The sequence below is a fragment of the Eutrigla gurnardus genome, assembly GCF_963514095.1.
Source record: "Eutrigla gurnardus genome assembly, chromosome: 20".
Taxonomy (NCBI): Eukaryota; Metazoa; Chordata; class Actinopteri; order Perciformes; family Triglidae; genus Eutrigla; species Eutrigla gurnardus.
Window position 1 is genome coordinate 14,379,089 of NC_139931.1, and position 12,155 is coordinate 14,391,243.

At 43.9% G+C, this 12,155-nt stretch overlaps 2 protein-coding genes across 4 annotated transcripts in view; one reads left to right on the forward strand and one right to left on the reverse strand.

The window, feature by feature from the left end:
• The first annotated feature begins 483 nt into the window (after window positions 1–483).
• ap5z1 (adaptor related protein complex 5 subunit zeta 1) lies at window positions 484–9,274 on the forward strand. 3 transcript variants are annotated; one of them, XM_084038154.1, is made up of 18 exons: window positions 484–512; window positions 1,903–2,040; window positions 2,222–2,402; window positions 3,671–3,821; window positions 3,940–4,052; window positions 4,175–4,349; window positions 4,503–4,556; window positions 5,429–5,569; window positions 5,733–5,770; window positions 5,893–6,055; window positions 6,224–6,402; window positions 6,519–6,661; window positions 6,845–6,963; window positions 7,142–7,269; window positions 7,353–7,450; window positions 7,536–7,668; window positions 7,844–8,058; window positions 8,148–9,274. In XM_084038154.1, exons 1-18 carry the CDS (start codon window positions 499–501, stop codon window positions 8,398–8,400), a joined length of 2,436 nt encoding a protein of 811 aa, XP_083894280.1. In that variant the 5' UTR covers window positions 484–498; the 3' UTR covers window positions 8,401–9,274. The 3 variants fall into 3 exon arrangements, with proteins under 3 accessions (XP_083894280.1, XP_083894281.1, XP_083894282.1); XM_084038155.1 differs by lacking the exon at window positions 484–512 and adding an exon at window positions 1,561–1,678; XM_084038156.1 differs by lacking the exons at window positions 484–512; window positions 4,503–4,556 and adding an exon at window positions 1,561–1,678.
• The window catches only part of mmd2a (monocyte to macrophage differentiation-associated 2a), a 7,668-nt gene continuing 4,186 nt past the window's right edge, over window positions 8,674–12,155 (reverse strand). Inside the window, exons 3-7 of the mRNA XM_084038157.1 lie at window positions 12,054–12,155; window positions 11,197–11,271; window positions 11,009–11,110; window positions 10,793–10,862; window positions 8,674–10,303 (exon numbers count right to left, since the gene is read on the reverse strand). The exon at window positions 12,054–12,155 is cut by the window's right edge and continues 59 nt beyond it. Coding sequence (XP_083894283.1) covers window positions 10,103–10,303; window positions 10,793–10,862; window positions 11,009–11,110; window positions 11,197–11,271; window positions 12,054–12,155 — 550 coding nt within the window. The 3' untranslated portion in view covers window positions 8,674–10,102. The remainder of the gene's footprint in view (window positions 10,304–10,792; window positions 10,863–11,008; window positions 11,111–11,196; window positions 11,272–12,053) is intronic.

The following is a 12,155-nucleotide window of genomic DNA, read 5'->3' on the forward strand; positions in this document are numbered from 1 at the left end:
AGGTGAGGAAGAGTTTTGACGTTGACCTGTCTCACTTTGCCCATGAATCCCACATGCACACACATACATGACGCAGTTACACATTCATGCATCAGTAATAATAATAATAATATTCAAATAGCATATAACAGTAGGCAAACACAAGTAAATTTCTTCTGAATTATGAGCACTTTTGCTTCAATTAAAAAGTCAATTTAACTGAGATCCTTTATGTGTTTTTTACGTGCGAGAAAAGATAATGTAACAATATAACTATTGTTTTAGTTTTTTTTTTTTTTTTTTTTTTTTAAGGCAACAGAAATGCCAGAAATATTGTAAGAAGTGCAAAAATAAATGTGTGACGGAGAATCTATTTGCAGCTAAATGTGAAAGGAAAAAGAACCCTGCAGCCTTCACCAGAATGTGAAAGTGACGGGTATGTAGAAAGGATCTGTGTTACTGAGACAGCAACGGAGAAAGTGAATGCACACAAGGTGGAGGACTCGGCTCTTTGCAGGCATGCTTCTGGCAAGGTAAGATTCCAAATTGACTGGTGCTGGCTGTAATATCAAGCTACCTGATACTGACATAAAACTTTAAAAAATAAAGACTATACTATTAATGTACAACAAAAACAAAGCATGCAAGCTCTGGAGCATGTGGTCTGTATCGCTGATGGTGTGCTGATCACAGGTCAAGGTGAGACACAAGAAGCAGCTGCATGACAATGACGAGAGACTGAGACTGTTTCTGAACTGATGTAAGCAAAAGGACATTAGACTAAACAGACAACAGGAGGCTGTGAACATTGGACATCACCCGATGTCTGATGGACTGAGAATACACCCAGAAAAGGAGACTTAGACGCTACGAGGACTATGTGACTTAAAGAAGAAAATAAAACAAACATCTGTGATGTTGATGTATGCATAGCCTATGTTATGCTTGTGGCTATGTTCAATTTTCAGGAATATTTACTCAGACTGGATGTGAAATTTGAGCTGATCAGATACATGAGAAGCAGAAAACTTTTTGTTCTCAGTAGAAGCAAATGTGCCTTGTAATGAATTTTTGTTGTAGTATTATCTGCAAGAAATTAAAGTTTGATCATTCATAAGGAGGTAAAAGTTGGACATTGAATTATTATAAATGTTAGAAATGAAAAAGGAAAAAAACTCAAGAGAGAGGATGTAACAATAGGAAATATTGTTAAAGTTATGCTGCCATGTAAAAGTAACACAAATGGAAATATTAAAGAGTAATTACCTCAAAATGCAGTTAACTAAAATTGTTTGTTTCTGTTGTTTGCGTAAACTTTGGAAGAAAAGAAACGTGTGCATTTTACGTGTTAAGCTTTAAATTACAGGTTTTTGTGTCAGTTTGGTCCTTGTGGAATGAAAAATGACACCTAAATTATATAACGTTAAAATGTACGTGTTAACTATATTTTAGACAATTCAATTGTTGAAGAATATCAAGTAAAGTGTTATTAATATTATACTACCAAATGAACGGAGCTGACTTAAAACTTTGTGATGGTGAGGGCGGAACTGAAGTGACGGTCATGTGATTCCAGTCAGGACCTGATTAGCGATCGCACTGTTTACCTTCCGCTGCCGACACAGGTAGCAGCAGAGGGATGCCTTTTCTCTCTCACAATGTACTCTCACGGTTCAGAGAGTTTAATCAAACAGGCAAGGTAGGAAACCATTAAAGAAGAACGCTCTCCGCCGCTTCACCCGCATCCTGTTAGCATTTACTCGAATACGCTAGCAATGCTAAAGCTAGGTAGCCTGTCAAAACCCTTGCGTACACTTCTTTTACAGCTGTCTATCACCGTTAGCGTGGCTAACAGTTATTGTAATTGTCTCGGAAGGACTTTACGGAGTCAAAACAAGCAGGTTCTCTGTGTGTGTTTTCCAGAGAGATCCAGGAGTCTGAGCTACAGAAGTTTCACAGCCGGTTAGTGAAGCTGCTCCAGGGGAAGGAGCTCGGTCACGAGGCTGTCGACTCCCTGCAGAGGCTGCACCTCATCCTCTCTGCCACCAAGTACACCAGGACGTAAGAGCCTCCTATATAGCCCTCTGCCCGGTCCCCTTCATCGTTATAAAACACCTCCCTTCTTCACCAGCTCACCCTCTCTCCTCTAAACTCCCATTTACTGCTTATGTTTCTGCTGCACGCTCGAATATTCACTGTCAGCTTTTATTCATAACATTAGTGTCACGTGTCTCCTCCAAAGGTTGCCCCCAGAGCTTCAGAAGAGGGTTCAGTCGCTCCTCTCCTCGCCGGTGGAGCAGTTCCAGGTGCTCAGCTCAGCTGTGCTCAGGGAGACATTGCCCCTCTGTGGTCAGGACGTGAACTACAGCCAGGAGAACCTCAGTCAACTGAACAGCCATGCCGCTGCCCTGCTGCTCTCACAGGTGTGCAGTAGAGCGTTATGTCGTATTTGTGCAAAAGAAAAGCATCTTCACCAACATGATCGCACATGTGCAGCATTTAGAAAAACATTCACCAACTTGACAACACACTGAAACATCAACTTGATGACGCGTGCGTAGCATTCAGAAAACCGCTGTGTGGCTCACAACACAAGAGAAACTGTTCCCAGGGGACAGTAATAAGTGGTGCTCACATTGACTGCCAGTCGAGGCTGTGCGGCTATTTGACTGCCAGTCGAGGCTGTGCGGCTATTCATGAAAACAAGCTAGATGCTCATCTTGCATAGATTTAACAATTATTTCTAATAGTCATATATTCTTTTCCGTTTTTTTTATTGATTTTAAACATGCAACAACTAAGTAAAAACAAAATAATCTCACATCATATATATTCAACATATATAAAATGTACATGTCCAAAAATTAGTATCCAGAGTACACTTATTTAGTTCCACCACTTCTCCATAACTCAAACAATTAACTTGATGTTTCTATGAACTTTTGTGACTGGAAACCTATATTCATAATCATATTCACTTCCAACCTTGGTAATGAAGTATTATTTTTATTTATTTTAAAGATAATCGTTCATTGGTCCCACAGCGGGGACATTTGCAGGGTAACAGCAGCAAAGAGGATAGTGAAACAACAAGATGCAACAGGTCCGATAGACCTATAATAAATAAGCTAAATTAATTGTATTTTTTTAATTAAATTCTAATAATAATTAAAATATAATATACAATAACATAAATAATAAAAAAGGAAGATACAACTGAACAGTTGGGTTCCCAATATTTCACATCTGAAATTGTAGTTTCACCGTGGCAGACCTACATCAACATCATCAATTTGTTTACTTTTACTTTACCAAGCGTGTCCCAGCCGTGTGCATCACTGTTTACTTTCCCCTGGAAACGGTTGCTGTTGTGTTGTGAGCGCCTAGCAATGCTATTTGTAAATGCTGCGTCGTCAAGTTGGTGGAGGTGTTTTCTTAATTTGCAGTGCATTGAGCTCTCAGTTCCACCGTATGTTTGGCTTCAGTCGTATTTATTTTGAGACATCATGAGTTCTTTGAACAATGAAAGAGAAAAGTTACAATAGTAAAACATACCATAGTACCACTGAAAATACAACACACACACACACACACACACACACACACTGTTTGTGGATTCAGCCCACAGTGACATGTTAACATAAAGGAGCTCGTTTTAAACACTGTCTCTGGTAAACTTAAACCCCAACAGGCCGGATCCAGGGCCGATCTGTCGTCTCTCTGCGTTCAGCTCCTTCGGAGTCTGGAAAGCCGACAACCAGAGGGCTCAGCCAACTCGCTCACACACACCCTGCCGATCCTCAACGGCATCCTCACACACAACCCAGAGTGCCTCACTGAAGGTAACTGGCAGAGTGTCTAGAAAAGCTACAATACACAGTTAATATCATCTAATCGGTAATCAAGCGATTCCACTTGCAAATCAGCATCCATCGTCCCTCTCTCCAACCTGACTTGTAGATCACGTGACCCTCGTGAGTAAAAAGCTTGTGGATTGGTTGCGTTACGCTAGCATCACTCAGGGAGGCGGCACTTCCTCGGGAGGATTCTTCACAGGGCCCAGGTCACGTCAGGTAAACGCTCCACTTTCATATTTGGTCTGTGCTTTCAGCTCTTTTGCTAATGAATTAATTAATTTTTTTACGTGAAGCTTCACCTCCTTGTTGTGCATCTTTGATTTTTGTGTTTCCATCAGCCGGTACCCATAGCAGAGCTGGATGGGACTGTGTCAGGCGATTTCTTCACCGTGCTGTGTGTCGGTCAGGGCTTCACCGAGGACCAATGGATGAACGTCTACTCTTTTTCCATGCTTCGCCATTGGCTCCTCACCTACCACTCTGTTTCCAATGGCAACAGCACAGCTGACACTGGTATGACCTAAAAAACCACAACCTTTTGCCTTCCCATGCCGGAGAGGCTGACTGCTTCATGGCATAGACACAAAGTACCATCAGCCTTGAAGGCTGTAATTCATTCATATCACCCGTCTCAGATGACCTGCTCTGTGTTTTCATCATCTCCAGCAAACAGGCTGCAGCTCAGCCTCTCCCTCTCCCACTCCCACTCCTTTTCTAATGGTAAGACGTGAGCGTTTTGTGGACCTTCCCTGCATGCGCCTGCTTCTACGAAGCTGTAACTGAGATCAACTCGGACATCTTCTGTCTGACTTCGGGGCAGCACAGGTCAACTTGACATGATCATGGCCCCTGACCTGTGACTTCTGAACTCCTCTCTCACTGGGGTGTCACCTTCTACCTTTCCTTTGAAGCGCTCTCCTCCTGAGTTTTTAATCCTAAACGAATCACTGTGATGAACGACTAATCAACTGCTCTTACAGTGGCCGGTACTCTACTAAACATACATTTGATAGAGTTACAGTACATGTTACCTGTGGTGAGGGATTACGCTGAGGAGTAAGCCATACTCATACATACTGCCTTTTATGAGTATTGTATTGTTTTCTCTTGACACTTATAAGATATGTATAGAATATTGGTATTGAAGTTTGATGTGGTCAAAGTACATATTATCTATCCTTCATCCATCTACCTTGGTTGATTTGACTGTACGGTTTGGGGCTTTTTCTATGCTGTGTTGTGTTTCCAACTTATTTTGTTCATCTTTCTAAAGGGCTGCCTCAATGACTAACCTAACTGCCTCTGAACCTTTCTAATAATCTCTGATCTAAACCTCAACAGCAAACTTATCTTAAAGCTTTAAATTTAAATTGTCCAGTGGAGTTTCTGTTTATATAACAAAACTTGTCACCAAATTGTATTTTCTGTTGCTTCTGGTGGCCAAAATGAGAAGTTCCTCTTGATTAGACGTTTTTGTTTCCTGTAAATCATCAGAACTCCTGCTCTCCGTTCAGATTTGGCAACAGGCAGTTTGAGAAATCAGCATTTCCTTCAGAAGGTTGACCTCTCATTCCTGACCTCCTGTGTTGCAGATGACCGGTCGGAGGTGGACGGATCAGTGGTTTCCATGGTTTCAGCTACTTCCTCCTCCAGCCGACTGCTGCCTCCAAAGGAGCGTCTGAGAGAGAAGACCTTCCAGTACTGCCAACGCCTCATCGAACAGAGCGATCGCAGTGAGTTTGTGTGTGTTGAACAGTGCTGTGTGTGAGAGAGAAAAGTAAGTCGTATAGTTATAAATCTAGATTTTACATAAAAAAAACATGCGGTTGTCTTCTTTTATATCTTTACATTATATTTGACTCAGTGTTAGTGTCAACAGTCTTCTCTTTGTCTCAGAGGCGCACAAAAGGACAGATACAGACCTGCAGAAAGCGGTGAGCCTGTGCATCATTTACTAACCTTATTTTTTTAGCAGCATAATCCTCATAATCCAAGCAAAATTGGAAACCAGTTTATCCTGGTTCCCTAATTGTGCCTGTGGCGTTTCCTCTACTAGTGTTTGGTGGAGGCGGTGTGCATCCTGGACTGCGTGTGTGAAGAGGACGCCTCGCTGGTTTTCCGAACGTTCCCGTGCATTAAGGCGCTCTTTGGTCGGCTCAGCTCAGACCTGTCGTTTGCTAGAGTCTTGCTGCCCATAGCTCAGTTCTATCTCAACCACGGTGTGTGTACACTTCACCTATCTCCCTCCTTCTCTTCCTCCAAACTGCATATCTACACACAAGCATGAATATGGATTCACGCATATAAGTTCCTTCAGGCTGGCAGTTCGGTAGCTTGAGGAGCATTTGAATTTTTAAGCGGCTAACCGTGTACTTGAACCTGTCTAGGCGAGATGGCTGCAGTGGATTGTGAGAGTGTGTGGAAGCTGGTGTTTGGCCGATTCCCTGCCGAGCTGTTCAACAACCACTTCCTGGCACATGAGTTCCTACGCTTCCTTCGACTGAACCTTGAGAGCCTGCAGATCCGAGTCCCACAGTACACCCACTCCTTTCCAAACCTGCTGAAGGTGAAAACCAGAGAAAACGCGTCCACACAGAGGTCTACACATGCCCACTGTAGGCTAGCAAGGAGTACATGTTCTACCAACCGAGGAATACACAAGCTTTCTGTCTGTCTCTGTAGTTCTTAGCGTGGGACAGCCCAGCGCTGGTGGAAGACTTTGTGGATCTGCTGCCCTCTCTGGTGACAGCAGGAACTGCAGTGGAGCTTCTCCACACTCTGCTGGACCTGCCCTGTCTCACTGCCACGCTGGTCTTGCAAGTCAGGTGCAGGCAAAACTGTCTTACAATGTCTCAACTGCCTACCAGACTGACTTACTATGTTCCTATTTTTTACCACCATCTTACTGGAACGTGTGTGGGTGTGTGGGTGTGTGTGTGTGTGTGTGTGTGTGTGTGTGTGTGTGTGTGTGTGTGTGTGTGTGTGTCGGTGCATGTGTGTGTGTGCAGGTCGACTTGTTTGCCCATCGCTGAGACAGGAGGACGTGGTCTCCTGTCACTTGATGCATTTCGAAGCCAGTCTTTCCGGGGGCTTTTCCTCTTCCTGCTCCGAGGGGAAGCAGGCACGGGTAATCTCAGTCACACAATTACAGGAATGACGTCAGTTGTTGCTACCATTGGACAGAGTCATGCTAGCTGTTTCACCCTCTCTGTGCTAAGCTAGGTTAACTGTTGTTGTTCAGACTGATTGTCTGCTGGGAGGAAAGTGGTCGGCCAATTGAATCACTTATCTTTCTCCTTCCACAGGCGACACAATGGACCGACTGAGCACGCTCCATGAGCTGCTAGCTGAGTCCGCCGATTGGCCGAGAGTGGTTCATTGTGCCCAGACTGTTCCCGTGCTGTTGCACGTTTTTTTCAACGCAGTCATTTTGGTGAAGAGATTAAAATTCTTAATGACAGATTCATGCTGGATGTTGAGTTTCAGCTTCTAAAAACACATGCGTCTGTTTTCTAGGTTGCCGACGAGAAGCTTTTAGCACACTTGATTCTAGTGATGCTGGAGAGAAGCAGCCTCCTCCTCAACATCCCCAAATACAGTAAAGAGATACACAGGTATACCAAAACACACCGTGGAATTTAAGCGTTGCTCTGCTGTATGTCTTCCTCACTCTCCCCGTCCCTCTCTTTGCTGATGCAGGGTGTTCAGCAGACACCTGCTGAAGTTGTGCAAGCTCCACCCGTCTCTGGTAGTGGACCAGTCTCACGAGCTGCTGGAGTTCGCTGGAACCACAGCCAACGTCTACAGCAAAGAAGAAATCTACACACATGTGGTAATGAAACCGTGTGTGTTTGTCTGCATGAGACGAGGGATCCTGTACAAACTTTTTGTTAAATCGCAGCATCATTTCTCTGTATTGAAAACGATAAATATCACACCAAACAATAAAATGTGCAAGAAGCGCCTGACAAGCAAGCAAGATAACACTGGACTTGTTTGGCGTTCAGGTGTGGGTGCTGGGAGAGTACCTCTCTGTGTCATGTGACGCTCGCTGCTCCGTGAGGCTCATCACTTCCTGTTTTGAGGCGTTGGAGGCGGTGCTGTTTGAGATCACCTCATCAGCCCCACCACCTGGAGCGGACTGCCCCGTCCCCAGAGTCGTCACCACGCTAATGAGCGCCCTGGCTAAGCTGGCGTCACGATCGCATGACCTCATACCCAGGTGACAGTCATGCACAATCATTAAAAAAAAATGTTTTTTACTCATACAGACATGTATTGTCAGGTAATTGTGTGTTTGTTCTGTTTTAGGGTGTCTCTGTTCCTCTCCAAGCTCAGAACGGTCACCAGAGGCGGGCCAGTTGCCTGGTGCTCAGATGAAGAGGACCTTGTTGCCATAGTTACGCGAGGTGAGGAGTTGTGGTCGCTGCTGAAATCCCCCGGTGTGGCTCAGAGCGTCCTGACCCCTCCCCCACATGTGACCACACCCCAATGGCACAGAGACGGCAACTTGGCCATGCCTCTGCGACTACGGGCCCTCACCAACCTGACACACTCACAGTGACACACACCCCACACACACACACACACACACACCCACACACACCCACACACAACCCCCCCACACACACACATTTTGAATTCGCACTGAGAGAAATTTCAATGAATCAAATTGCAAATTCTTTTTGTAAATAAATTACATTATTTGATTAAAAAGCGTTGTTATAGAGTATTTTTGGCATCCACAAAATACACAGACCGCTTCCAGTATAATATAGTGTCTCTTTAATACAGTGAAAGTACAATTTTGCAAAATAGATCATCTGATTTTTAAAAAAAAAATCACTTCCTGAGTAGGTGCTCTACCAGAGGATAGGAAGAACCTGCAAGTGTGATCTATACAGTGCTCGAAGAAGTATAAAATTACAACTGTAAAAATGGCATAATTCATGTGTTAATTCTGTCATATTCTGACTATTTTAGGAAAATCTACTTCTGATAGAAAAGTGCTTGAGGAAAAGAGTGCATCGCTTAAACAAACCAACTGGCAATAATGGACCTTTTAGGCAGATTGGAGACTAATGTAAACCACAACAGAATCTACTTCCACTTGAGGCCCGTTTATCCTCAACACTCAACGTTTGTGTGGAATGAAAGCAGGTCAGCCGTCTCGTATCAGTGCGTCACCCAGCTGATATACAGCAGGTTGCTTCATGCAGTCGAAGGCTGTGTTCACAATCGCACACAAACTCCTCATATGAAGTGTGTCAACGTGAACTTGACCATGTTGTACGTTCCAAGTGCAGTGTGTGGATTCAGTGTAGATGAGAAATGCCCGGATGTATACTAGACAAGTGTGCGACGCGAGCTGAGTGGACCCCACAATGCATTGCATCAGACTGTAAAATGCAAGGCAGACTTTTTAAATAATTAATTGTTGGATTAAACTAATTACAAGTGACTTGAAGGTGAAGTTAACATATCGTACTGTAGAAAACACTTAACTTAAATATTTAATGATTTGAATTTGGAGTATAATATTAATTGTGTTTTCTATGGTGCATAATCAGCTGAAAGTAAGATTTGTGCTCTCATCACCGTAGAATGATGATTAATATCTACATATGGAGTGGGTCCTCTTCAGTGCACCATGTTTCTACAGTAATGCGGTCCACACTGATGAGTATGCGGTACGTTCGTAGGCGATTACAAACACAGATTAAGTCAAACTAAGATGAGCATGTTTGTGGAACCAGTGGCAGCAAGTGTGTTGTTTGTGGCGCCAACTCTCTATTTTCATATCTTGCCGCTGTGCAAAATGGACAACATTTTAAAAAAGAGTGAAGGAGGGGTTAGCACCAGCATAAAGGAATGCCTCCGTGGTAAATTTTGGCACATTACTTAAAATATGGAAACTACTCCTTTAACTGAACATTGGCCGTTTAAGCTTTCTGGTACATTATACGTTGCCATCTTTGTGTAAACATTTCCCATGCGGCGATGAACCCGAATGGAGATCCAGGACTGTTACATATCTTTGTGAGAATTACATACAGCAGATTTAGAACCGTATCTTTGCATACGTCACTGTCGGTTCCAGACTTTTGCAAATTCCATCTAATCCGAAGCAGCGGATGCTGACGGTCGGATCCCCTCAGCACCGTCTCTGGTAGTCGTAGTGAAAACACAGTGTTGTCTTGACTAAGATTTTCTTGGTCCGTCCCATGGTGTGGAACCATGTGATGCAGTCTGGTGAGGGCGGCTCGTCACCTGGACGTCTGCAGCAGTGGCCCAGGTAAGTACAGGTACCTCCAGATGGCGTAATAATGAACGCATGCTCCTGCCGCCACGAAAAGATGCCAGATGGCGTGTGCGAAAGGGACGACGCCATCGCTCTTAAAGAAGAGCACGCCCACCACATACAAGACGCCTCCCACTGCCAGTTCACACACACCTGAACGCTCCACCTGAAATAAAGGATGAAATGTGTTTTATAGAGCAGGTTTAGTTCAATGAATTTCAAGGTGCTTTGCTGAAGCAAAACAAGGGGGAAATACAAATTCTTTACTCTCTTTACTCCTGTTTCAATGTAGTTTGCAACAACAACAAAAAGACCATCAGCATTATCAAATTATCTTTTTAGAAAACAATGAATTACTTAAAAGAATGATGTTGGCATTTCTAGATGATAATAAATGCATATAATTATTATTATTCAATATTATAATATAATACAAAAATATACCTGAGAGGAAGTCAATCTAAAAGTCGGCAGTAATGTTACAGTAGATGTGATTTTGTGCTAAAACAAACCAAACCACCTGTTTGGTTCTCTCAATACTGACGGTGTCTGATTCCCACACAATGGCAGGAAGCCCGCTGCAGCGGAAGACGGTTCACAGAAAAAAACACTTTTTTTTTTAATTCTCAGAAGCAGGTTTGTGGGTTGTGCTCACCATCGACAGGATGACCAAAGCAGGAACAACCCCCATGGCCACATACCCAAACAACTCGACCAGCTTGTACCTGCAGGTAGAAGACAGACGTGTAAATGTTTCTGCTCCAAACAGCAGCCCGGTGTTTGCTGTAAACACGCGAGGAGGGGAGTTGGGTTTCGGGTTAGCTGTGTGTAAGCGGGACACGGAGCGGACAGACACATGCAGGCGTGTTACCTCTCATGGAAGAAGAAGACGTACGCGGATCCTACGCAAGCCATCAGCCAAATCAGCCAGCGCATGTGACACGCCAGCGGCCCCAGCTCCCTCAGCATCAGCCTGAGGAGACACACAGGGACGTTCACTGTCTGAGCTCGTTCACCGGCTCCGTTACCCACCAGGCACCGTGTGACCTCCGGACCCACCAGGGAGAGTAGGAGGCCGCGATGAAGAAGTAGATGGCCATCCTGTCACACATGTGGAAACGCTGCTCCACCTTCCTGCACGCGGGAGAAAAAGAGATCGTTTCTAGATCAACTTGAAGTTTAATCAAAAATCTCTAAACTACAGAGAACATGATGTAAAGGATTGAGGATGTGTCATATTTTAGAAGACACATTTTAGAAACAAGCGCAAACTTCCCCTGAGCCTGTCCTTCAACACAGAAAACAGTGCTTGTTGGGTCTTTTGGACTATCGTGTGTGAAAGACGAGTTGTTTAAGAGTTGGAGTCTATTCACCACATTCTTCGTTACATGTGTTAATAATCACACAAACATGAATGTTTTATTGCTTTTCACAGCGAACGTAGCTTTGAGCTAATTTACCTTTAGGTTAAACAGTAACTCAACTAAATTAAATTCCTACCTTCGGGCATCACCTCAACTAAACCTTTCTGCTTGTTTGTTATGTGGTCCAATGAGAGAATTAACAATCATTTCACATTTGAGATATATTCTTCATGATTAAGGTCTTTTATGGGGTGATGATGGCAAATGGACGAAAGCAAACGTGGAAGTTGTTAAAAGCCTGAAGCCTTTGTTTATCTGTGTTCAACTGTTAATATGAGAGTTCAGGCTTTTTTGTTTCGAGGATGTGAGTTGAAGTCGATGTGAAGTATTTTCATTAACGGTCCACATCTGTCGTTTCCTCTCTGGCCTTCTGGCTCTGTTGTAATTAACAAGCTTTATGTGAACGTGTGGTGTAAATGTCTACTAGAACAGCACATAACACACACACACACACACACACACACACACACACACACACACACACACACACACCGGAGGTGGCTGATTTTCCAGGCAGCGGTGTGGAAGAGTGTTGAGGTGACAAACAGGCCGGTGAGACCGCTCCCATAGAGCCAGGCGGCCACACGATGCCAT